Source organism: Ranitomeya imitator, chromosome 1 (genome assembly GCF_032444005.1).
Source record: "Ranitomeya imitator isolate aRanImi1 chromosome 1, aRanImi1.pri, whole genome shotgun sequence".
Classification (NCBI taxonomy): Eukaryota; Metazoa; Chordata; class Amphibia; order Anura; family Dendrobatidae; genus Ranitomeya; species Ranitomeya imitator.
This window is the reverse complement of record NC_091282.1, coordinates 352,688,011-352,714,722: the sequence shown is the minus strand read 5'-3', so window position 1 is coordinate 352,714,722 and position 26,712 is coordinate 352,688,011. Positions and strand designations below refer to the sequence as shown.

Sequence of the window (26,712 nt, the reverse complement as noted above, 5' to 3'; positions counted from 1 at the left end):
GGTTTTATTATATCTTGCTCTGTTTCACATTCTGCCAAACTTTATGTAACTAAACATATCTATTATCCTTTGTTTTCTAGTCTCAGTACAGTGGATTTCTCTTTTTCCATGAAGGATGGCCACTTTGCCTTGGTGAAAAGATCCTCATTCAATTGTCATCTCTTCCATGGCACTTTCTAAAGCCTGGAGATTTTTACTTGCAAGTGGTGCCATATTTGGAATGTTCTCCCAGGCTTGTGCTGAAGTGCCTTTCTCAGGATGGCAGCGGAGTACAGGAGATTGTGGTTCCTGAATCCTCCCATTCATTCATTTTTTCAGCTGAGTGGCTTAATAGCATTAATAAAGACCGTAGCTCAGTTCGCCTTGAGAACTGTTTAGCAGCTGTAGAGGAAAAGGTTCTTCGACTACCATGGTCAGAAGTAATCTATCCTCGATTTATCCATAAGGATGGCTTTATTGTTGGGAGGAGGTGCCCCACAGGTCCTCTAATGCCACCTCTGGAGTTCCGAAGTCCTGGTGATGGAGGAATCACAATTGGAGAGGTTATTGATCCCAAAGTCAATACTCATTTGCCGTTGTCACATAATCAAGAAGAAATTCAAAGCTGGAGAGTTGGTGCTTTTTCACCACCTTTGCTGGATTCTTTCTCTGGCTCTGCCGCAGAATCTGTAGAAGGGGAATATGTAGAACTAAGTCCCCCCCATACAGGGTCAGTGTGTAATGATGAGAGTCCCAGGGATACATGGCTATCAAGAGCAAAGACTGCTCCAAGCAGAAAAGGTAAAAAGAAAGTTCCGCAAGCATGGCTTCACCAAAGGAAGCCTGGAAAGGTAGGTTCATTGAGCACTTTAAAGGGGAGGTCAGAAAACATATGGGAAGATAGATCTTGCACAGAAGATGCTGGAGAGCAAACTCAACCCTCGCCAGAGGTTAACAGTTACTGGGATGTTGATACATCAAAATATTCTGCTGAAAGTGATGTATTGGCTGAATGGAGAAAAGGTTTGGATCTTCTTCAAAGACATGAGAAAGATATATTTTCAGAAGAGAGACAGTTATGGGATTCTCCTGAAATTCAGGCAAAAGATTGCAAAGATTGTGAAGTGGAACAGAAGGAAATATCATGGGAAGCGGGGACTACTGTACACAAAGGAAGCTCCAAAGAAGTGGACAATTTATCAAATTCAGTAAAAGGATGCTCTTTAAATACTGATATCACTAAAGAAACAGAGAATGTGCTCTCCACTTGTGACATTAATAAAGATAGCCAGGACTTGTTCACTGAAGATAGTTCAGAACCATTTAAAGAAAAATGTGATAACCTAACTCCTATCGATGAATGTCAAAATGACAGCCAACTGGACAATTCAAAGCAAACACTTAAGGAAAGTAAAACAGCAATAGATACCCTTAACGAAACGTATTTTTCGAAAGACTCTCTAGTGACTGGAACAGGAAGAACATGGGCAGACGGTCAAGAAAGAATTTCAATTAGTGAAGGTAATGTGGAGGACATTCAGGTGCCATGTATTGAGGCAAAAGTGCACCAAGGAAAAGAAAAGCATCGTGCTTGGGATCCGATCACTGAATTATCTCATAAGACAGGAAGAGGGCGAAGAAAAAAAAGAAACAAGAAGGGTAAAGGGGCTACAAGAGCAGATGCAAGGAAAGGTGTTCACAGGGTTGAGCAGACCAAAACTAGTAGCAAAGAAGAAGAAAATAATAAACCTCTTATCACCTCCAAAGATGAAATAGACGACAACAAAACTGGTCAGGAGCCATTTGATCGTAGACTGCCTACTGAGTTAGGTATAGTATATTGGATTGTATATGCCATAAATTGAAGACATGTATGTTATTTCATGGTAAACATGCAGTTTTTTTTATAACAGCTTAGTTATATAACCAGTGCAAAAAGTACAGTGAAATTGTCTCAGATAAGTAACCTAGGGCTTGTTTACACTGGCCGATGGCAACCATTAAATGACCACAGATCAGTTACCGTACGGGTTTGCTGATCTGTGGTCGTTTAATAGCCTGTTTAGACAATAACCTGTTTAGACAAAAGCCGTTCATACTTCTGTTGATTGAATGAACAATCTGTGTGCATAGAGCAGTATTTTTCTCGGAAGCACAGGTCCTGTTTGCACAGGATAACTTGCTATCAAGAAAGATAATTTTTAAGCATGCTTAAAAATTATTTCATCTAATGAACAAGCATTCCTAGGACTTCCTAGGAACTCTTAATGATGGTAATCAGCAGGTGTATTTACACCCTTAAAGTTTAAGGTTAAAGAAAGCGAAAAGATAAAATGTCTTGGATTTTCTAAACTTGTTTAATTGATGATCAAAACTTAAAACTCTGCCATAAAAAAACTTTGATTTAGGTCAAGGGGAGATTCTAGATTATTTATTTTACTAAATAAGTTCTTAAGTTCTTAAATTTGATTCAGCTATATCCATAACATTTCATTCAGAAAAAAGTACCGTAAGTGCTTTTAAGATTTTTTTTTTTTCATTCCCAGACCTGCATGATTAAAAAAACAGTTCTCTCCTCTAGGCATGTTGAAAGAAACCTTTTGAGAATTATAATTTTGAAAAAGAAAGGTTATAAAGGTTTAAAAATTGCAAAAGATTCACCTACAGGCCAACAGTATAGATCATGTATTCTCTACAGAGAGCACCGAATTGTCCTGCAGTACAAAAGGATCAGGCATTTGACTACAAACAATCATCTCCCCAAAATCATCTGCAAGGGAAGAGTCATGACGCCCCTGTACAAACCTATCTTGTCGACAGTTCAGATGTCTTTAATCTAGTGTGTACAGGGCGAGTTGGGGGATGTTATTGGTAACTTTTACCAATTAACACTGCTACTGTTCATTCACCTGCAGTTCTCTCCATGAGATTTCTGTAAAGGCATCCACTTTGTTGGGACAGTAAGATGCTGCGCTAAAAAGATATTCAACATCAAATATTCACCAAAAGCTCATCGAAGGAGCTTAACCTGATTTTCATTACATATAAAATATATATGTATCTGGGAAACATGGGCCTGAGTGGTTTATAGGTGTACATTAAATGCTTATATTAAACTCAGCAAAAAAAAAAAATAGTACTTGACAGACAAAATTACAGTTTACCACATATGGTCCTGTCTTACATGGCAGACAGTTTTTCCTTAGGCAGTTTCCATCTCACCAGTCAAAACAAATAGGAAAAGTATAAAATAGGAGCAAGGCCTATATAACTTGCTAATTAAACAAGACATTCAGTAATTTAGTTATTGTGAATTACATCAGCGACAGATCTAATTTTATAATCAGCAGTTGTCGTTGTGTTTATTAAGTGTTATATACATACAGTAAAGGTACCTTCACGCTGAACAACTTAACAACGATATCGCTAGCGATCCGTGATGTTGCAGCGTCCTGGATAGCGATATCGTTGTGTTTGACACGCAGCAGCGATCTGAATCCTGCTGTGACATCGTTGGTTGGAGCAGAAAGGCCAGAACTTTATTTCGTCGCTGGATCTCCCGCAGACATTGCTGAATCGGCGTGTGTGACGCCGATTCAGCGATGTCTTCACTGGTAACCAGGGTAAACATCGGGTTACTAAGCGCAGGGCCGTGCTTAGTAACCTGATGTTTACCCTGGTTACCAGTGTAAATGTAAAAAAAACCAAACACTACATACTTACATTCCGGTGTCTGTCGCGTCCCCCGGCGTTCTGCTTCCCTGCACTGACTGTGAGCGCCGGCTGGCCGTAAAGCACAGCGGTGACGTCACCGCTCTGCTTTACGTCTGGCGCTTACACAGTGCAGGGAAGCAGAACGCCGGGGGACGCGACAGACACCGGAATGTAAGTATGTAGTGTTTGTTTTTTTTTACATTTACACTGGTAACCAGGGTAAACATCGAGTTACTAAGCGAGGCCCTGCGCTTAGTAACCCGATGTTTACCCTGGTTACCCGGGGACTTCAGCATCGTTGGTCGCTGGAGAGCTGTCTGTGTGACAGCTCTCCAGCGACCACACAGCGACGCTGCAGCGATCGGCATCGTTGTCTAGATCGCTGCAGCGTCGCTAAATGTGACGGTACCTTAAGACTAACAGGACATTCAAATCTTGTACTTGATATTTCACATTATTCTTGGCATATTTCTTATGTTAGCAGAAAAAGTTTCATCAAGTGTCACTGAAGCTGAAGAACCAGCTGCTTTGTCAGAACCAGAACCGAATGTATCTGCTACTCAGAAGCCTTTGCCGCCATCTTCTCCTATTTTAGATTTCAGCCACCTCCATCGAGCTGTTGATTGGGACATACTGGAATCTGGAGTCTTCTACGTGCCTGGTAGGTTTCAACTCTCTATTTTATTACAACTTACAAACATTGAAAAAAGGAAAAGAACAAAAAAGCAAATATTCAGTATGATTACAGGAAACATAATGGGTTGGCGACGACCTGTGCAACCCTTTTTTTAAATGAAGTATTCCCATATGTAAAATTAAAATAACATATGCTCACCTCCTGCACTGGCACCATTCCAGCAATCTCTGCGCCAGGTCTCCCAGGCTTTGCGACACATTGGCTGCAGGGCTCACCTGATATAGCAATCATCGGCCGCTATTAAGCTGCTGTGGTCTCACTATTTCCACTGGTCCAAAATTCATATGAGCCGCCCATTAGATGTAGTTGAAAGGCTCACCTGGCATAACAATTTCATGTGAGTCCTTAGAGACCCGATGCTGACAATGCTGGAACAGCGCAATTGTGGGAATTGCGCTCAACACTAGACATCATATCGTCATTTTATTTTTCTTTTGAAAAAAAACCCCAAACCAATTCTAACACTAACACGCCCCTAACCCTAGCACCAACTCTAACACCAACCCTAACCCCAACTGCAAAAAAATGGAAAAAATAAAAAAATTTGTTATTTTAGAATTTTTGTCTAACTAAGGGGGTGATAAAGGGGGATTCGATTTGCTATTTTTTTTTAACCAATGTGATAGTGATTAAAAGGAACCAATAGAAAAAAATGTTCTTTTGTTGCTGGCAGACCTCAGCAGGCGCACTGAGCATGTGCCCGCATTTTGCTATTCAAAGAAGAGGACGCCAGGCCAGAGGACGTATCAGCAAGGCCCGGAGGTACCGGAGATTCTCGGGGGGCATCATTTCTCTCTCCTCTGACATATATATCATGTCAGAAGAGAGAAAAATGATGTTCATAGCGGGCACACTTTTTTTTGTGATCGCTGTTATTCACCCACGGTAGCTGAGACCCTGAAGATTTTCTGAATCTGGGGGGCGCTACAGCAAAATGGCGATGAGGGAATAAGTACCCTCAGCTGCCGCCGTTTTAATGCATATTGGTGGTCGCTAAGGGGTTAAAAGGACTATTCATTTAAAAACAGGAAAAGAGGTTGTCCACGCAGTGTGAAATCCATTTATTAAATGTGGATGACATCCGCTGCTGTTGCCCTGTGGCTGGAGAGACCAATCTTCCAGATGTTAACTCAACAGAGTAGGACTTGGGCTGTGGTGAAGAAGGAACTTTAGAGAAATGTTTTTTTTATTTATAACCCAACGCGTTTTGGCGCTAGATCAGCTCCTTTCTTGACAACTAGTCCTTTAGTACCGTATTTTTCGGACTATAGACGCACTTTTTTACTCCAAAAATGCGGAGGCAAATGGGGGTGGTCTCTTATAGTCTGGATTTACCACCTCTGTCTGTGGTGGGGAGGTGGGGGAGTGGCATCAGTAGAGCAACGGGTCACAGAGGCAGTTGCTTGCTGCTGCGGCTAGCTTCTGTGCCAGCTGCTAAAGACATATGAATATTAACTGCATTCCATGCCCATGGGCGTGGAGGACAATGAATATTTATTTCTCTTTAGAATCCTGGTATAATTGCCCCCATCCCCATCCTGGTATGCATGGCCCCATCCTTATCCTAGTATGATTGGCCCACTCCCCATCCTGGTATGCATCATATACCCATCATTCATATCCTCCATTCCATAGTCCCATGCCCATATACACATCATACATGTCCTCCAACCCATAGTCTCGTGCCCATATACCCATCACACATATCCTCCTTCCCATAGTCACGTGCCCATATACCCATCATACACATCCTCCATCCCATAATCCAGTGCCCATATACCCATCACACATCCTCCATCCCATAGTCCCATGCCCATATACCCATCATACACATCCTCCATCCCATAGTCCAGTGCCCATATACCCATCGCACATCCTCCATCCCATAGTCCTGTGCCCATATACCCATCATACACATCCTCCATCCCATAGTCCTGTGCCCATATACCCTTCCTCCATCCCATAGTCCCGTGCCCATATACCCATCATACATATCCTCCATCCCATAATCCAGTGCCCATATACCCATCACAAATCCTCCATCCCATAGTCCCATGCCCATATACCCATCATACACATCCTCCATCCCATAGTCCAGTGCCCATATACCCATCGCACATCCTCCATCCCATAGTCCCATGCCCATATACCCATCATACACATCCTCCATCCCATAGTCATGTGCCCATATACCCATCATACGCATCTTCCTTACCATAGCCCCATCTACTATATAATTGTCTAAGGGTCACTTCCGTCTGTCTGTCTGTCTGTCACGGATATTCATTGGTCGCGGCCTTTGGCTGTCATGGAATCTAAGTCGCTGATTGGTCGTGGCAAAACGCCCACGACCATTGCCACGACCAATCAGCGACAGGCGCAGTCCTTCCTCCCCGCAGTCAGTGCCCGCTCAGTACTCCTCTCCAGTCAGCGCTCACACAGGGTTAATGGCAGCGCTAATGGTCCGTGTTATGCCGCGGTGTAACGCACTCCATTAACGCTGCTATTAACCCTGTGTGACCAACTTTTTTACTATTGATGCTGCCTATGCAGCCTCAATAGTAAAAAGATATAATGATAAAAAAAATAAAAAATTATATACTCACATTCCGGCGCCTTTCCCGCTCCTCGCGACGCTCCGGTGACCGCTCCATGCAAGCGGCAGGTTCCGGTGGCAAGGATGGTATGCGACAAGGACCTGCCATGACATCACAGTCATGTGACCGCTACGTCATCACAGGTCCTGCGCCCATACCAACCCTGGGACCGGAAGCTGCCGCGTGCACAGGGCCAGGACTTCAACGGAGGGTGAGTATATGTTTATTTTTTATACTACATGGCTCTGTGCTGTATACTCCGTCGCTGTGCAATATACTACGTGGCTGGGCAATATACTCTGTGACTGGGCAATATACTACGTGACTGGGCAATATACTACGTGACTGGGCAATATACTACGTGACTGGGCAATATACTACGTGACTTGGCAATATACTACGTGGCTGGGCAATATACTACGTGGCTGGGCAATATACTATGTGACTGGGCAATATACTACGTGGCTGGGCAATATACTACGTGGCTGGGCAATATACTACGTGGCTCTGTGCTGTATACTACGTGGGCTGTGCAATATACTACGTGGCAGGGCAATATACTACGTGACTGGGCAATATACTACATGGCTGTGTGCTGTATACTACGTGACTGGGCAATATACTACGTGGCTGGGCAATATACTATGTGACTGAGCAATATACTAAGTGGCTGGGCAATATACTAAGTGGCTGGGCAATATACTATGTGGCTGTGCAATATACTACGTGGCTGGCCAATATACTATGTGACTGGGCAATATACTGCATATCTGAGCAATATACTACATATCTGGGCAATATACTACGTGGCTATGTGCTGTATACTACGTGACTGGGCAATATACTACGTGGCTGGGCAATATACTACGTGGCTGGGCAATATACTACGTGGCTGGGCAATATACTAAGTGGCTGAGCAATATACTACATGGTTGGGCAATATACTATGTGGCTGTGCAATATACTACGTGGCTGGGCAATATACTATGTGGCTGGGCAATATACTACGTGGCTGGGCAATATACTACGTGGCTGTGCAATATACTACGTGGCTGGGTAACATACTACGTGACTGGGCAATATACTACGTGGCTAGGCAATATACTTTGTGACTGAGCAGTATACTAAGTGTATACTACGTGACTGGGCAATATACTACGTGGCTGGGCAATACACTACTTGGCTGGGCAATATACTACGTGGCTGGGCAATATACTACGTGACTGTGCAATATACTACGTGGCTGTGCTATATACTACGTGGCTGGGTAAGTCATGCGACCGCAACGTCATCACAGGTCCTGCGCCCATACCAACACTGGGACCGGAAGCTGCCGCGTGCACCGCACACAGGGCCAGGACTTCAACGGTGGGTGAGTATATGTTTATTTTTTATACTACATGGCTCTGTGCTGTATACTCCGTCTCTGTGCAATATACTACGTGGCTGGGCAATATACTACGTGGCTGGGCAATATACTACATGGCTGGGCAATATACTACGTTACTGGGCAATATACTACGTGGCTGGGCAATACACTACTTGGCTGGGCAATATACTACGTGGCTGGGCTATATACTACGTGACTGCAATATACTACGTGGCTGGGCAATATACTATGTGGCTGGGCAATATACTACGTGGCTGGGCAATATACTACGTGGCTGGGCAATATACTACACTACGTGGCTGGGCAATATACTATGTGACTGGGCAATATACTACGTGGCTGGCCAATACACTACGTGGCTGGGCAATATACTACGTGACTGTGAAATATACTACGTGGCTGGGCAATATACTACGTGGCTGGGCAATATACTACGTGGCTGGGCAATATACTACACTACGTGGCTGGGCAATATACTACGTGGCTGGGCAATATACTACGTGGCTGGGCAATATACTACGTGGCTGGGCAATATACTACGTGGCTGGGCAATATACTAAGTGGCTGGGCAATATACTACACTATGTGGCTGGGCAATATACTACGTGGCTGGGCAATATACTACATGGCTGGGCAATATACTACGTGGCTGGGCAATATACTACGTAGCTGGGCAATATACTACATGGCTGGGCAATACACTACGTGGCTGGGCAATATACTACGTGACTGTGAAATATACTATGTGGCTGGGCAATATACTACGTGGCTGGGCAATATACTACGTGGCTGGGCAATATACTACGTGGCTGGGCAATATACTAAGTGGCTGGGCAATATACTACACTACGTGGCTGGGCAATATACTACGTGGCTGGGCAATATACTACATGGCTGGGCAATATGCTAAGTGGCTGGGCAATATACTACGTAGCTGGGCAATATACTTCGTGGGCTGGGCAATATACTATGTGGACATGCATATTCTAGAATACCCGATGCGTTAGAATCGGGCCACCATCTAGTTCCCATATATCCATCACACATCCTCCATCCCATAGTCCCGAGCTGGGTATCGCTGAGCAGGGAGTTCCTGGAGATGTGCTGTTATGTAACCTGGCAGTGTGGCTCTGTGTGCGGCCACTGATGATGCGATTTTCTACGCCGGTAACAATAGAGCGCGGCAGTAATGGCGGAGGGGGTGATTCATTTCTGTCATGTCTGGGGGGCAGACAATGGCTGGGAGCTTATGTTCCCGGGGATGCTAGATTTCTCCCACCCGGTCAGTGTCTGCTGAAGTGTTGCGGAGTGGGAAAACTGTTGCTCATAGCAACCAATCACAGCTCAGCTTCTTTTAAACAGCTCTGGTGAAATGGAAGATGCTTAGTGATTGGGTGGGGCTATGAGGAGTGGGCGTGGCTGATACACACACACATACATACTGTACACTCATTTTTATATATATATAGATTACAATTTGTTAGATGATCTGAAACATTTGTGTAGCAGAAGAAATGTCAGAGGGACAAATACTTTTTTTCACAGTATTGTATTTGCTTATGCATAAGCGTTACAGTAAAATCTAATGAGAAGTTTTATTTTGTCTGTGTGGACAGGTTAGAAGAAGGGCTGATTGCTATGGGAGCTATTATAGTGTTGTCTGCGCTACTTTCTGTACATGAGGACCCTGTTCTCTCAGAACAACTTTGCCGACTTTCTCTCATTAACTATTTCTGTGTTTCTGTGTAGGAGCACAAGACAGAGAAAAGAGAGCACTGTTAATTGTATCTCCATCTAAAGCAGTGGCAGAATACACTCCGAAAACGGTTCAAGAAGCTATATTATATTTGTTCTCTCTTCTCAGGTAAAGATTACGTGGGGGCAGATAAATAACCGTCCAACAAGAATTTTAATTCAGTAGTATTTGGGCAAGGGCTTAATGGAATTTTTTTGTTCAATATAGTAATCAAAACCTTATAGAATTTCAATCGGTTTGTAAGATTTCTTTATATTACTCTATAAAAGAATATAGTGGCTCCTACATTTTTTCAACCATTGAGAAATACCAAGAAGAAACCAGTAAAAATCAAGATTGCTAGCAGGGCGCTTGGCAGATGTGATTTTTTTCCAATTCTTAAAGAGATTTTCATGTGCATAACTATAGATAGTGATTTTTCAGCATATTTTTCCAGATGACTAACAAAAAAGCAAAGGCCATAATTTATCATTTGGGATTTTTTTCAAGTGAATTTTACTTTTTGTCTTGTGGTATTTGTTACGAGGTTTTATGCAAGATTTGGCAAATGGGGGTTAATGATTTTTTGCCCAGAATGAAAGATCCTCTGTTTTCTTGTCTTTTCCTTTTTTTGTAGCCCCCTTTAGAGCAAAAAGTCGCATGTTCCTTTAAATTGTAGCAAGATTGACTTCAACTGAACAAAAATAAAACATATTTTGTAGTTCAGTAGGATTCTGGATTTCAATTGTAAATTTTTTTTGCCACATTTCAAAGAATTGCAAATGATGAATTAGGCTAACATACCCAGATAAGGTCTCATTCATGCATCCATTTAACCCAGTGTTCCCCAAATCCGGTCCTCAAGAGCCACCAACAGGTCATGTTTTCAGGATTTCCTTAGTATTGCACAGGTGATAATTGCATCACATGGACAGGCAAGCATTCAATGACCTGTGCAATACTAAGGAAATCCTCAAAACATGACCTGTTGGTGGCTCTTGAGGACCGGAGTTGGGGAACACTGATTTAACCTATGGGGCTGTTAACATGTTCATGATTTTTTGCGGACACACGGCCTGCAAAAAAAAACATACCCAAGGTCATGTACATTTTTGATCCAAGTAACGGATCCAAATCACTTATACCAGTCCATGGGTCCGTGAACATCACGGGCAGCACACAGGTAACATCAGTGTGCAGTTTGTGTGCTGTCCGCCATTAACATTGTAGTGTATTGGAGAACCTTTGCAATTGATTTAGTTTTCCATATGAGAAAAACACTGATGAACCTCTGATGGTAAAAACTGACATGCTGATCGAACACTGAACGACTGTTGTTCATCAGTGTTTTGGATAAGTGTTTCGTGTTTTTCCGTACAAGAATAATCTTGAACATTTGAATGAGGCTTTAGGAAAACTATAACAACAAAAAAGAAAAATACAGACTGAAGCAAGTATAGTTGACTTAAAAAAAGGATTTAGATTAAGCAATAAGTAAGGCATGAGCATAAAATTCGCTGCCAGTCAAGGGTTCCGAGACCATTTTTCTCTCATTTGAGAAAACTGATCCATTTATGCTGATCACACTTTGATCCAGCTCTGATCAGAGTGTGATCCGATTTTCTGTGGAGAATAAAAAATAAATCTCCATCTTCTCCATCCTGTCAGTCCGAGAAAATTGGACTACACTTGGATGTAATTCGAGCGTGGTCTGATTTTTTTTTTTTCCATGGACCCATAGACATGAATGGCCAATTCCGACCCAATAATCGGATGCTACTCTTGCATGCTGCGATTTACTTCTTCGGACCACTTAGTGTGAGGAAAATATTGGATATGTGCATGGCCCCATAGAGTAACATGAGCACAAGTGCTATCTGTCAAAATGACAGATAACCCTCATCCGATTTTTACGGTAGTCCGCGCAATCCCTTAGAACCATTTTTTACTGCATAAACAAAGCTTAAAGGCAATCTGTCAGGAGGATCAACCCGCTGAAGCCATGTATATGGGCATGCAGATCATAGGAAGCTCAATATCTTCGAATTGATATCTTATTCCAGAGAAATCCACGTTTTTCATATATGTAAATGAGCTGTAAGGGACTATGGGCTGGACACTGATCTGCATAAGACTCCGCCTCCAGAGATTATTTTACATAAAAGGGGGCGTTACCAGTGTGATATGTAATGCCTGATCTCACTGCAAAGCTGTGCATGGTTATACCTGATACATCTGCAGCTTCTATCTCACAGGCAGCCGGTGTTGCAATATTGTGGTGATATAGCAGAGCTGTGAGAGCTGCAGCTGCTAATGTGTTTGTTATGAGACAGAGTTTAGTTGTACAGTTCTGTGTTAGTTGCATGTCTCACTGGTGAAGTCCATTTCATTTATAATAAGCTCTGGAGGCAGAGTGACATGCGGATCAGTGTCCGGCTCATAGCCTGGAACAGTTCATCTACATAAAAGAAAAATATGTATTTCTCTTGAATAAAACATCATTTCACAAATTTCAAGGTATCATTTTATTCCACTTCCTATGACCTGCATTCTCATATAGACGACTTAAAGGGAACCTGTCACCCCCCCAGGCTTTTGTAACTTAAAGAGCTTCATTGTGCAGCACTAATGCTGCATTCTGACAAGGTGGCTCTTTTAGTTCGTGTCCCTGCCAATGCTGAAATAATCGATTTTGCAATTTTTCCAAAATATCTTGAAACAGTCCTTGGGGCAGGTCTTTCCCCCATAATGCAGACGCAGCACCGCCGTCACTCAATGCCCTTGTGGCGCATGCCCCGCAGTGTCTTCTGATTTATTCACACTGCGTGGCGGGATCTCGGGCAGCATGGCCGCACAGGCGCAGTCAGCAAGACATCAAATGATTTCAGAAGACGGGCAGCGCTAACTGCGCATGCCCAAGGCATAAGATAACAGCGCAAGCATCGGGACAGATTCAAACAACGATGAGGAGGCGGCGCGAGTGATGGCGGTGCTGCGTCTGCATTAGGGGGGGAAAAGACCTGCCCCCTGGACTATTTCAAGGTATTTTGGACAAATTGCAAAATCGATTATTTCTGCAGTTACAGCACCAAGAACTAAAAGAGCCACCGTGTCAGAATGCAGCATTAGTGCTGCACAAGTGGCTCTTTAAGTTACAAACGCCTGGGGGGTGACAGGTTCCCTTTAACAGGATTGATCCTACTGACAGATTCCCTTTACATTCCATGAAGATTTGAGGGCTTAGTGTCTGTCATGGAGCAATAGTTGGGAAAGGACGTTTACTAAATAATATCAAATATACTAATATATACATCCTGGAATGTGTCTGCAGATTTTTATTCAATCCTATATATCTTAGGTCTGATCTACGCGATTTAGGTTTGACCCTCATTGTGGATCTACGAGATTGCACTTCTGATTCAGTGACATTCCTTCAAGTGCTTCATGGAACCAAGGTAAAGTTAGTATGAAGTGTCTTAACAACAAACAAATTTATAGCACATTATAAAGAAGCATCTGCAGACTGCTGGGACAAAATGTTTCCAGTATGTTGTAAGAATATAATTCTGTATCATGCCAATGCTGGCCTGTGTCATAGAATATATTTTACTTCCAGGACTCCATCCGTGCTTGTGTAAAGTGCACTTTAGTGGTTTGTGATAAAGAAAGCCCAGCTCCAAGACAAAACGATCTTTCTGATGCACAGGTAAGAATATACCATCCTTGCTTACTGTATGAATAATAATAATTATAATTAAACCAGAGGTAGAGCTGATAGAGTATAATATAAAATGTAAGATGCACCTTCGGACGCCATTTTACAATTCCTATTGAGATCATTTTAATTTAGATAAACAACCATTTTGGTGTTATATTTTCTTTTTTTTTTCTTACATATATAAAACCTTTTTTTAAGTTGTTCCATTCTAAATCAAAATTTTAGTAACTTTATTAACACAGTAGGGCTGATTTTCTAAATGATGTTTTAGAATTCTGCCTTAATTTCCACCAAAAATCTGTGTTACATGCATGGTTTGATGGCAAAGGGAATATGGACTAAATTATGGGTCTCAAACTTGGCCGGGTAAATGGGCCGCACATAGGAAAAAAAATTAATTTGATGGGCCACATGTTATGCGAGGCAAAATGACTTTCAGTAATAACATTTTTTTTCTATACGACTTTTTGATCACTTTTTATTCCATTTTTGTGAGTTTCTATAAAACTACATTTTTTTTGGCTTGTTTTTTATTTATAATTTTTTTTAATGGCATGCATCATATGGGCTATGACACAGTTTTTTTTTTGTTTACCTTTTTGCATGATACAGCATTTTTAGCGGCAAAATATTTTCCATTATTTTTTCATACTTCTATTTTGATTTTTCTTTTTTAATTCTTTAAAAAAAATTGTGTACCCCAATTAGCCCCATACAGCAGTCTTGTCTAATATTTAGCCCGCCAACTTGTAATAATGATCCCCCTTGGTATAATAATGTCCCCCATCCTGGCACACTTCACATACACATTAAAAACAACAATTCTTCATAACTATTACCACGAACAGCAAACGCTTCCTCCTAAACAGCTGGGGCAAGGGTGCAGCGAGTTGCTACCTGCGACAGAAAAGCAGATTTAAAGCAGTTGTCCCACAAACAAAGTATACTTTAATCAACATACTGTACAGACCAAAAGTTTGGACACACCTTCTGATTTAAAGATTTTTCTGTATTTTCATGACTATGAAAATTGTAAATTCACTCTGAAGGCATCAAAACTATGAATTAACACATGTGGAATTATATACTTAACAAAAAAGTGTGAAACAACTGAAAATATGTCTAAGGCTATGTGCACACGTAGGAAAAAGAGGTGCAGAATTTTCTGCACAAAATCCACATCTCCTGGCAGAATCCGCAGCCGCGGATTTTGTGCGTTTTTTATGCAGATTTTGTGCAGTTTCTATGCGGATTTTCTGCGGATTTTCTGAGGATTTTGCCACTGCGGATTTTTAACATGGCGGGGTGCAGAAACGCTGCAGATCCGCACAAAAGAAGTGACATGCACTTCTTTGAAATCTGCAGCAGTTCCGCACTGATTTTTCCGCACCATGTGCACATCTTTTTTTTTTTTCACATTAACTAACATTGTACTGTACATCACAGTGCGAATCTGCAGCATTTCTGGGTGGTAAAGTCCATTGCGGATCTGCAGCAAATCCGCATCGTGTGCACATACCCTAAAATGAATAAGCATGTTTATTCTTCATGTGGATACTGCATAGAATATCTAGCCCTATTGCCATTGAATTGGATGCATCAATTACCCTTTGGCTATGTGCACACGTATTCTAGGTCCACTGCCGATTTTTCTGCAGCGGATTTGATAAATCTGCAGTGGAAAACCGCTGCGGATTTAGCGCGTATTTACCTCTGTTTTCCTGCAGTTTTTCTGCGGATTTCACTGCGGTTTTACAACTGCGGATTTCTATTGGAGCAGTTGTAAAACCGCTGCAGAATCCGCAGAAAAAAGTGACATGCTGCGGAATGTAAACCGCTGCGTTTCCGTGCGTTTTTTTCATGTGCACAGCGTTTTTGGTTTCCAATAGGTTTACATTGAACTGTAAACTCATGGGAAACTGCTGCTTATCCGCAGCAAAATCCGCATTGTGTGCACATACCCTTTGCTAACATGGAAGCTGGAAGATTTTAGCTCCAATATTAGAAAATTGTGAATACAGCTTCAGACTATAACAAGACTGTTTTTCCAATTCAGTGTTAGATAAATATTGCCATTTTCTTATAGAAGTAATCAACTTTTTCATGTAAAATCTACGGTATATGTAATCTGCAAATTGATGTGTAGAGGTGCTTATACATTTTAGTGTAATTTCTTATATCCCAACACAAAGTATGGCATTGATGGGATTTATTTGACAAGCACACACCTATGATTCTTCATCAGTCTTTCCATATGCCAGAGAATTTTCCTGGACCTTCCAGCAATAGCTTAAGTGTGAATAAGGAAACTTTCTCCTTGGATGGAAAATCTGCACCTTCAATTATATGTCAACATTTGGTTTGACTCAGACATTTAAGACAGAAAAAATTGAGAGCAGGCAGCAAAATGAAATAGTATTTATAGTAAATCACCATCATGAAAATAAGTTGTTTCTGTTTTGATTTTATCATAGTTCTCCTCTTTATATACTATAGATTGTAGAAACGTCAGAACTGACAAAGTATGTTGAAGCAGAAGAACTGCCAGAGAGTCTCGGGGGAGAAAGGCCATATGTACACAATGACTGTGTGAGGAGCCAGCGGGTGAGATGAAAAGCTATGTGTTTGTTTTAGGCTCATTAAGGTCCATACATCATCAACAATCTAAAAAGGCTGTTTATGAAACTGTCTTTACCAGAATAGATAGAAACATACGGTACATCACATGGCTGTAAAGCACACCAGTCTTGGATTAATCCTGATTTATGAAAGTCTTAGTCAAAACCAGATGATTTGTAAGAGAATGCAGAGACAAAACTTAACCAAATAGTAACATCTGGCTTGATGGGGTCTTTCTGTCTGTTAGATGTCCACATCAATACACTGACTTCATACTGAGGAAAATATTCTTGTAGTTTTATTTGCAATGGCACTTACAATGGCATCATTTTTTTTAACCTTTCCTCCTACATAGTTAGATATATTTGATGATGTTTTGATGCACAGTGCTGTAAAACTGATAAAAGTGTAGGCCAAAACAATTATTATTGACCTGTAAATTATAAAATCCTGCCTGGAAACAATAGAAAAACAGAGAAATGAAAAAGATGCTCGTATGTACTGCTACATGTGATTAAAAATAACATCAAATGTTCCAAAATATTCCTCTTTCTAAATAAATCCAGACACTTAATCCTAAGTATCACTATCTTTCAGATAATTGAGCTTTAATGTGTATGTATATGAGTAGTATCCCAATTTCTGACCCATTATAAGACATGAGTAATGCATTTTTTCATATATGCCAATAATTTTCCCCTCTGCAGGCCCAATTTTTAATTGTCATTTTTTCATAAGCTCAAGTTTCAAAAGACTCTAGATCAAGGGTACACAACCCGTAGCCCACGGGCAACATGTTACCTGCACTGCTGCTAGTTGCCTCCCGTGCAGTGCAGACTAGAAAGACACCACACCTGTCAGCATGCATGTGTGATCATCTGTGTAAAGAACGCTCGGGCCGGCAGCTACTGTGCTGCTCAGTACCTAATGAACTAGAGAGAAAGAGAGAGAAACACTCCAGACAATGAACTGCCACCCCCAAAACACATGGGAGGCCACTAGAGATTTACTAAGCGTGCGCAGCCCACAGGGAAAAAATTCAAACAGATGAAAGGAAAAATTTGGTTCCCATGAAGGAAAGATGGCTAAAAACCACCTGCCCCAAGGGAGATGAGGAACAAACCAGGCTCAAGTTCTGACCAGAGGTAAAGGAGATTAAGACCTCTTTCACATTTCTGTCTTTTGCTGTCCGTCGCAATTGCGTCATTCTGTGCAAAAAACGCATCCTGCAAAGTTGCCCGCAGGATGTTTTTTTGCACATAGACTTGTATTACCGACTCATACCGACGTATGGACACACGTTCCATACGTCGTGCACTGGATGCGTCAGTATTTGGCGGACCGTCGTAGCGAAAAAACGTTCAAGGGAACGTTTTTTCGTACGTCGGATCCTGCATTTCCTACCGCGCATGCGCGGCCGGAACTCCGCCCCCTCCATCCCGGGACTTCAGAATGGGCAGCGGATGCGTTGAAAAACTGCATCCGCTGCCCACGTTGTGCTGAATTTTCACAACGTCCATCGGTACGTCGCGCTGATGCTTTGTGATGGCCCCATACCGACGGAAGTGTGAAAGAAGCCTAAGAGGGCTACCCTACTTAGATCTTACACAAGACGTGATAGGGGAAGCGGAACTTGAATGCTGCGTTTCAAATCGTTAAACTGAAACAATCAAATCATAATAGCGACGATGATATGGAAGTTTACAAGAGGAGACTGTAAGAAAGTAGACTACTTCTGCAGTAAAGAAGGCAGAAGGGGGAGCATTGGAGTCTAGGCGACAGCAAAGGTGTTGTAAACAATGGCTGAGTTGCGGAATCTGAAAGCGGACTGAAAAACCTCGCAGAGTACCTTGGATCTCCTCGGAACGATGTATGGTATGAACCGCATAAGCAACTATGGACCCCCGTACCATGTCATGAGAACCGTCGGATAAGACAACACTTCACCTGTCGAAGACCTTTCGCTGTTTGGGAAGTTGAGAGAACATAGCTTACTGTGGGCGAATCAGCAGATATTTGTTCAGTCCATGATCGGACACCATCGGCGAGGATGACCAGGATTCCGTTTCACCCTGGAAAGAAGAAAATTCTGGGTTCCGTCATTTGAAGGTAAAACAAATACATACCAATCTGGGTTCCAGATGAGGAAGAAAATGAATCATAATTAGCCTACACGTGATCCTAAGCTGTGTTACACTGGACTAAAGTTGCTAACGAAGGCAAGAGAAAAATGCCCATCATCACAAACCCTCTTCGGTCTGAGAGGATCTTTTGCGAAGAATGAGGTTAGAACCCGAAACTAGACCAACACTAAGAGTATGCTCAGACGACAGAGACAGAGGAAGGAAAGAGGGGGAGACCATGGATTGGGACCGCATGCTCTGATAAACTAAAGACTGGATTGAGGTAAGGGATGATATTGCTCTGTTGAAGGTCAAACCGAATCTCCCAGCATGTAGAAAAAAAAAAAAAGAGTGGCCCTGGACCGAAAGTGTGCTCCTCGTAAAGACTCCAAAGAAGGGACCAAGCCGATGGTAAAGCCTAGGACTGGCAGAGAATCATATGGTGACTGCTGTCTAGAAGAAAGATGCACAGGGAAGGATACAAACAGAATGGGCGGAGGAAGGCCGTAGGTTTTATGTATTTAGTCGTCTTTAAGGGCGTTGAAGGGAACAACAGTAGATAAGCCGTTAATCCAGAATGCAAGGCTAGGAACTGTCCTACACTGAATCAGGAGATGGTAAGATGAGAAAAAACCTGAGTGAGTGCAGTAAAAACATGGGAAGAAGACCTACCAACTCCCTGGAGCGTTAGCCATGGAGAGGTCTGAACCTAGAATCCAAGTACTAAAGAGCAACAGTGTGAAACCAAGAGTCGGAAAGGGCATACGTGGCAAAAAGAAAGACACTGATGAGGACTCTAGCTGATTTGAGAACAACCGGTCCAGCCTATTGGGAATAAAAAAAACTTAAGTACTGATCCCCTAAGGCTTCCTGGGTAACCCTTGTCCAACCCGGATCTTCCAGAAAAGGAAGGGGACAAGGATCCTTGAATCTGGGATCACTTAATTTAACAGATAATTGTGGAAAAGATTAGGAAAAGAAGGCCGCTGTGAGAACAAACACAAACAAAAAGCTATTTTGTTCCACGACATACAACCATCTGAGGGAGGGAGAATCCCGGGAACACGTATGGTGCCAGCAACAGAATGCCTAGTATGGGGAACTGAGAGGACGGAAGGTCGGCTCACCGACACCATCAGCTGGGTACGAGTGCTGAGCCTGTGAACCACAGGGTCAGACATATCTTGAGATTCCACAAGTTGGAATGAGCTGTCCGGGTGAGACAGTGCTGTACCTAGGAGTCAAACTGTAATTTCCGTGAGAGGAAAAACAAACTATGACTCTAACTACTGAGAAGGATATAATTTTAGCCGAAAGAAGGAACTTGTTTTTGTGGTGTTCAAACATCGGATCCAGGACTGCAGCGGCTCTCGAGCTATGGCTGTGAATAGCGATGTTGGACATTAGGAATCGAATCCCAGGGTTAAAGAGGCTCTTGTAGTATTAGCTGTATTTTGCCAAGGACAAGGTGTTATCCAGTCTCTGTAAGACAGAAGGGGTAAGTACGGGCAAACAGCTGAGGTGCTGATGAACACTCAAGGCCTCTTGGATTGCACTGTGATCAGTCATGAGCATCATGGTAAATGTAGGATCTGACTCCCTAGGTAGTGACAGAGCACAAAGAAACACTACTGCTATTAGTCAAGAGAAACATATATGGTCGGTCTAATTCATTGGATAGTGGGTAGTGCACGTAGACAGTTGTGTGATTCATGGTAGATGGAAATTCTGATCCACTGTATTGTTGGTAGTGGGTCCAATAACCGGACCCACCGTAGATCCGTTGACAATTCTGTTGCTTTTCCATGATTCACAATCCAGAAATAGCACTGGCTGGATGAAAGATGCAAGAGTCTGTCTGGATCCCAGAAACTCATTCAGCTTTTATGCACACACACTGATTACAAGCAAACAGGTCACAGGTGAGAATGTTACCTTTAGTAGCCATTCAAACCCATTTATGTGAACTTCTGTGCATGTTATCAGGCCAAAATCACCAGGGAATGTGAACTTTTGATCAGGGTCATTTGGATGTTTTGGGTTGTCATTATGATTTTCAAAGAGAAAACACAGTAGTTTGACAATAAATGGCTTCACCCAACCACTTAGCATGAGTGGGGAAAAAGTTTTGGTGTTATCATTCATATTCCATGAAAAAAGGCCAAGAAAGCAAAAATTCTGCAGGGTTATGTAATCTTTTGAGCACAACTGTAGCTGCGGAATGTCTCAGCACTTGGCTTTGCAGACTCCTTCCTAGTCCTTTTGACTTTAGGACCCATGGCAACCTCCCCCTGCTCTAGTTGGCACACTTGGACCGGGGTGTTTACAGACTTGCATCTTGCTGCTGGCAGTTGCCGGTGATATTTCCATTTCCCACTGTTGAGGCTTGGAGCTATACCAGTCGGCTATCTTACTTTTTTGTGTTTGGAGGACGTCTGTGTTTCTCTCTGAGTCCACTCAAGCTAAGTGTTACCGTTGTTTGTGTATCCCATCTGTCTTTAGTTATAGCGGGGATCGACCAGCGCACAACACATCCTTCCCTAAGCAGGGCTTACTGCTAGGGTCAGATAGGGTTTAAGTATCCTGCTCGGCGATGATTTATTCTCATTTACACATGGAAAGACTAGAAGCAATGGGATGAAACTGAATGGGAGGAGACACAGATTAGATATTAGAAACAACTTTTTCACAGTTAGCGTGATCAATGAGTGGAACCTTCTGCCACAAGAGGTGATGACGAGTTCTCCTTCCATGGAAGTCTTCAAACAGAGGCTGGACAGACATCTGTATGGGATGATTTAGTGAATCCTGCTTTGAGCAGGGGGTTGGACCAGATGACCCAGGAGGTCCCTTCCAACTCTACCATTCTATGATTCTATCATGCCATGATTCTATGGAGGTGCGGAACCTATATAGGGATGCTTAGGGCAGACCGAGTGACATTATATCTGCCTGGGGTCCCCACTCCCCTAGTCTTGGGCTCCCTTCCCCTCATCCCTTTGTGTTGCACTTAGTCTTTCCTACACTTTGCCTGACAGGTGAGCAAGGCACCTGGAACACAACCGTAACAAGGGTGAGGTGTGAGGCAGGAAATAGGTCTGACTTGCTTGATCACAGACAAAGCACTTGGATCACTACTGCAGTTGGACATCTTACTTGATAGATGTGAGTTTGGCTTACCGGATACCAGACAAGGCATATACACACATGGTCAAAATTGTTGGTACCCCTCGTTTAATGACAGAAAAGCCCACAATGGTCACAGAAATAACTTGAATCTGACAAAAGTAATAATACATAAAAAAAATTGATGAAACTGAACAAATGAAAGTCAGACATTGCTTTTAAACCATGATTCCACAGAATTTTAAAACAAGTAAAACTCCTGAAATAGGCCCGGACAGAAATGATGGTACCCTTAACTTAATATTTTGTTGCACAACCTTTTGAGGCAATTACTGCAATCAAACGATTCCTGTAACTGTCAATGAGACTTCTGCACCTCTCGACAGGTATTTTGGCCCACTCCTCAAGAGCAAACTGCTCCAGTTGTCTCATGTTTGAAGGTTGCTTTTTCCAGATGGCATGTTTAAGCTCTTTCCAAAGATGCTCAATAGGATTTTGGTCAGGGCTCATAGAAGGCCACTTCAGAATACCGGTAGTCCAATGTTTTCCTCTTAGCCATTCTTGGGTGTTTTTAGCTGGGCAGCACATTTCTCTCTAGAATCACTTGATAGTCTCGAGATTTCATTGTACCCTGCACATATTCTAGACACCCTGTGCCAGATGCAGCAAAGCAGCCACAGAACATAACAGAGCCTCCTCCATGTTTCACAGTAGGGACAGTGTTCTTTTCTTGATAAGCTTCATTTTTCCGTCTGTGAACATAGAGCTGATGCGCCTCGCCAAAAAGTTCAATTTTTGTCTTATCTGTCCATAGAACATTCTCCCATAAGCTTTGTGGCTTGTCAACAAGTAGTTTGACAAATTCCAGTCTGGATTTTTTATGATTTTTTTCAACAATGGTGTTCTCCTAGGTCGTCTCCCATGAAGTTCACTGATGTTGAAGTTCACCTTTAATGTGTTGAGAAGTTTTTCTGGGCTCTTTTGTTACCATTTGTATTATCCATCTCTTTGATTTGTTGTCAATTTTCCTCCTGTGGCCACGTCCAGCTGCTTGGAGATGGTCTTATAACTTAAACCTTTAACATGTTTGTCTATAATTTTCTTTCTAATCTCCTGAAACAGCTCTTTCCTTCGCTTCCTCTGGTCCATGTTGAGTGTGATACACACCATGTCACCAAACAGCACAGTGAGTATCTGTAGCCCTATATACAGGCCCATGCACTGATTCCAAGATTGTAGACACCTGTGATGCTAGTTATTGGACACATCTTGATTTAACATATCCTTTTTGTCACATTATTTTCAGGGGTACCATCATTTCTGTCCAGGCCTATTTCATGAGTTTTATATTTTTAAAAATTCTGTGGAAGCATGGCTGAAAAGCAATGTCTGACTTTCATTTGTTCATTTTCATAGAACTTTTACTTATTATTACTTTTGTCAGATGCAAGTTATTTCTGTGACCATTGTGTGTTTTTCTGTCATTAAACGAGGGGTACCAACAATTTTGATCACGTGTGTATGTTGCTGCTGTGATTGCCTTGTGGTACGTGGTAGATATGCATCTGACTCACTGTATGGCGAACAGAACTACACAGCACGCTGTTGCAATCACCATTAGGTACATGGTGGATGGTGCGTGTGACTCACTGGAAATTGAATGGAAACATGGAGCGCTCCTCTAATCTACCGTGAGGTATGTGGTGGAAGGTGTTTTCAAAGCGCCTGATTGCAGCAGCAGTGCTAATATTCTGTCAGCTGTTAAACACGAGGCACGTGAATCGTCTGACTCACTGGCTAGAGGACAGAGGCAAACGTGGACTGCTGCTGCAGTCAACCATATGGAAGATGGTACGTCTGACTCACTGGGTAGCGGGCAGACCACTAGTACCCTGACTCACCGTGGATAAGAACCCAGAGAAGAGGGCATAGGAAAGTGTTCTCCAGTGCTACAGTCGAGATCTGGATACCTGACCACTCTAGGCAGAATAGCAGTCTCTGAAATCAGGCTATGTTGTGCTCGCCCCTATGAAATATGTCCCGGAGCATGTCCTGTCCCACCATATTACTGTATTTATTTACAGGAAAGAAATATATCTTGGTACCGTGCTAGCCAGTAGATAGAAAAATATTTAGAATTGAGAGTCCTCAGTGGTTGATACCTTTTAATGGCTAACTGAAAAGATGGTAACAAATTGCAAGCTTTCGAGACTACATACGTCTCTTCATCAGGCAAATCACCAAAAAAGAATACCTTCACATACGGCCAATAAAATCCACATAATCTTTATTAAACATATTTACAAACAATGATATAAGTACAATAGGTATATAACCACAGGCACAGGTAACAACAGGTGGGTAACCCTGGTAGTAACTCCAAACAACGCATATATATAAACATGAAAAAATACTATGTCTGACCACTGTGTGACCATGTACAGTTAAGCACACAAATATAGAGACAGTAAAAATACAAGTGTATGTGAGAACCAATACTATGGTATAGTTACCTAGGAGCACTCCTGGGGACCCACCACACCCGACGCGCGTTTCGCATGGAAATGCTTCGTCCAGGGGTGGTTGGGTATTGGCCAGCTATGGTAATATATCCTCCAAGGACCAATAGAATAAGCGCACTAATCAAATAAATGATGAATACCTGTTGTGCAGGAACAACACGTGCACATAGGACGTCGATATACCGGAACTAGATACGCCGCCGAGATGAGGAGCCATCGACCATAACAGCTTTGCCCCTTTTCTGCCAATCTGAGCCTGTGGCATTTCTGAAGGGGTTAGTATGTTGCGTTTTCATTGCTGTCTTTTGATCCTGGCCTTTTAGCTTTGTTTTTATTTATTTTATATGCTTTATGTGTTTTTCCCTTTAAGGACCTCTAGTTCTGGTGCCTCTTGACTTACAGTGGACCGTTGGATCTGGACCTACGTGCTTCTCACTATGTTCACATCGTTGGAGTCCCCATGAAATTAGCTTTTGTCCTGCAGCTGTGTGTCCATGCACTTTTTTGCACTATATGTTACTCATTAATATCATGGTTATCACTGTGTACTGTATTTATTATCCTTCTATTTATATTCTTATATGCCTATCCACATGTATATATATTTTTTATCGTGTGACATCATTTAAGTATCTTATATATATATGTATATCTTCTTATATGCCTTAATGTCTTTTTTCCTTTGGTCCTGTAGCAGTTCTTTTGCTCAACGCACTTTTATTCACTTATGCACTTTTTACGCTGCCTATTACGGCTTTTGAGTAAATGCGGTGTTGCTATCGCGTATTAGGTACTTTCACTTCCGGTCATGCGCCTTGTACTTTTCTGTTCGGTAGTTCCCTGTGTGTAGTTCTTAGGAGTCGCGCCCAATGACTAGAGGGTGCGCATCGGATATGACGTCAGCGGCCTTTACTCCGTGTTACACAGCAGCCGCGTACCAGGGCTGTGGCATCGATTCTATGCGCTTGCGCTCCTCATCTCAGCGGCGTATCTAGTTCTGGTATATCGACGTCCTATGTGCACATGTGTTGTTCCTTGTTCCTGCACAACAGGTATTCATCATTTATTTGATTAGTGCGCTTATTCTATTGGTCCTTGGGGGATATATTACCATAGCTGGCCAGTACCCAACCAACCCTGGACGAAGCATTTCCATGCGAAACGCGCGTCGGGTGTGGTGGGTCCCCAGGAGTGCTCCTAGGTAACTATACCATAGTATTGGTTCTCACATACACTTGTATTTTTACTGTCTCTATATTTGTGTGCTTAACTGTACATGGTCACACAGTTGTCAGACATAGTATTTTTTCATGTTTATATATATACAGTGGGGCAAAAAAGTATTTAGTCAGTCAGCAATAGTGCAAGTTCCACCACTTAAAAAGATGAGAGGCGTCTGTAATTTACATCATAGGTAGACCTCAACTATGGGAGACAAACTGAGAAAAAAAAATCCAGAAAATCACATTGTCTGTTTTTTTATCATTTTATTTGCATACTATGGTGGAAAATAAGTATTTGGTCAGAAACAAAATTTCATCTCAATACTTTGTAATATATCCTTTGTTGGCAATGACAGAGGTCAAACGTTTACTGTAAGTCTTCACAAGGTTGCCACACACTGTTGTTGGTATGTTGGCCCATTCCTCCATGCAGATCTCCTCTAGAGCAGTGATGTTTTTGGCTTTTCGCTTGGCAACACGGACTTTCAACTCCCTCCAAAGGTTTTCTATAGGGTTGAGATCTGGAGACTGGCTAGGCCACTCCAGGACCTTGAAATGCTTCTTACGAAGCCACTCCTTCATTGCCCTGGCGGTGTGCTTTGGATTATTGTCATGTTGAAAGACCCAGCCACGTTTCATCTTCAATGCCCTTGCTGATGGAAGGAGGTTTGCACTCAAAATCTCACGATACATGGCCCCATTCATTCTTTCATGTACCCGGATCAGTCGTCCTGGCCCCTTTGCAGAGAAACAGCCCCAAAGCATGGTGTTTCCACCACCATGCTTTACAGTAGGTATGGTGTTTGATGGATGCAACTCAGTATTCTTTTTCCTCCAAACACGACAAGTTGTGTTTCTACCAAACAGTTCCAGTTTGGTTTCATCAGACCATAGGACATTCTCCCAAAACTCCTCTGGATCATTCAAATGCTCTCTAGCAAACTTCAGACGGGCCCGGACATGTACTGGCTTAAGCAGTGGGACACGTCTGGCACTGCAGGATCTGAGTCCATGGTGGCGTAGTGTGTTACTTATGGTAGGCCTTGTTACATTGGTCCCAGCTCTCTGCAGTTCATTCAGTAGGTCCCCCCACGTGGTTCTGGGATTTTTGCTCACCGTTCTTGTGATCATTCTGACCCCACGGGGTGGGATTTTGCGTGGAGCCCCAGATCGAGGGAGATTATCAGTGGTCTTGTATGTCTTCCATTTTCTAATTATTGCTTCCACTGTTGATTTCTTCACTCCAAGCTGGTTGGCTATTGCAGATTC

At 42.4% G+C, this 26,712-nt stretch overlaps 1 protein-coding gene across 2 annotated transcripts in view; it reads left to right on the top strand.

Annotated features, from left to right (window-relative positions):
- Positions 1 to 26,712, top strand: part of ARHGEF40 (Rho guanine nucleotide exchange factor 40) — a 165,499-nt gene that overhangs the window by 30,259 nt on the left and 108,528 nt on the right. Inside the window, exons 3-8 of one of the 2 annotated variants that reach the window (XM_069760341.1) lie at positions 81 to 1,809; positions 4,175 to 4,354; positions 10,127 to 10,241; positions 13,471 to 13,567; positions 13,729 to 13,818; positions 16,327 to 16,434. In XM_069760341.1, coding sequence (XP_069616442.1) covers positions 81 to 1,809; positions 4,175 to 4,354; positions 10,127 to 10,241; positions 13,471 to 13,567; positions 13,729 to 13,818; positions 16,327 to 16,434 — 2,319 coding nt within the window. The remainder of the gene's footprint in view (positions 1 to 80; positions 1,810 to 4,174; positions 4,355 to 10,126; positions 10,242 to 13,470; positions 13,568 to 13,728; positions 13,819 to 16,326; positions 16,435 to 26,712) is intronic. The other variant, XM_069760350.1, reaches the window with a different exon arrangement.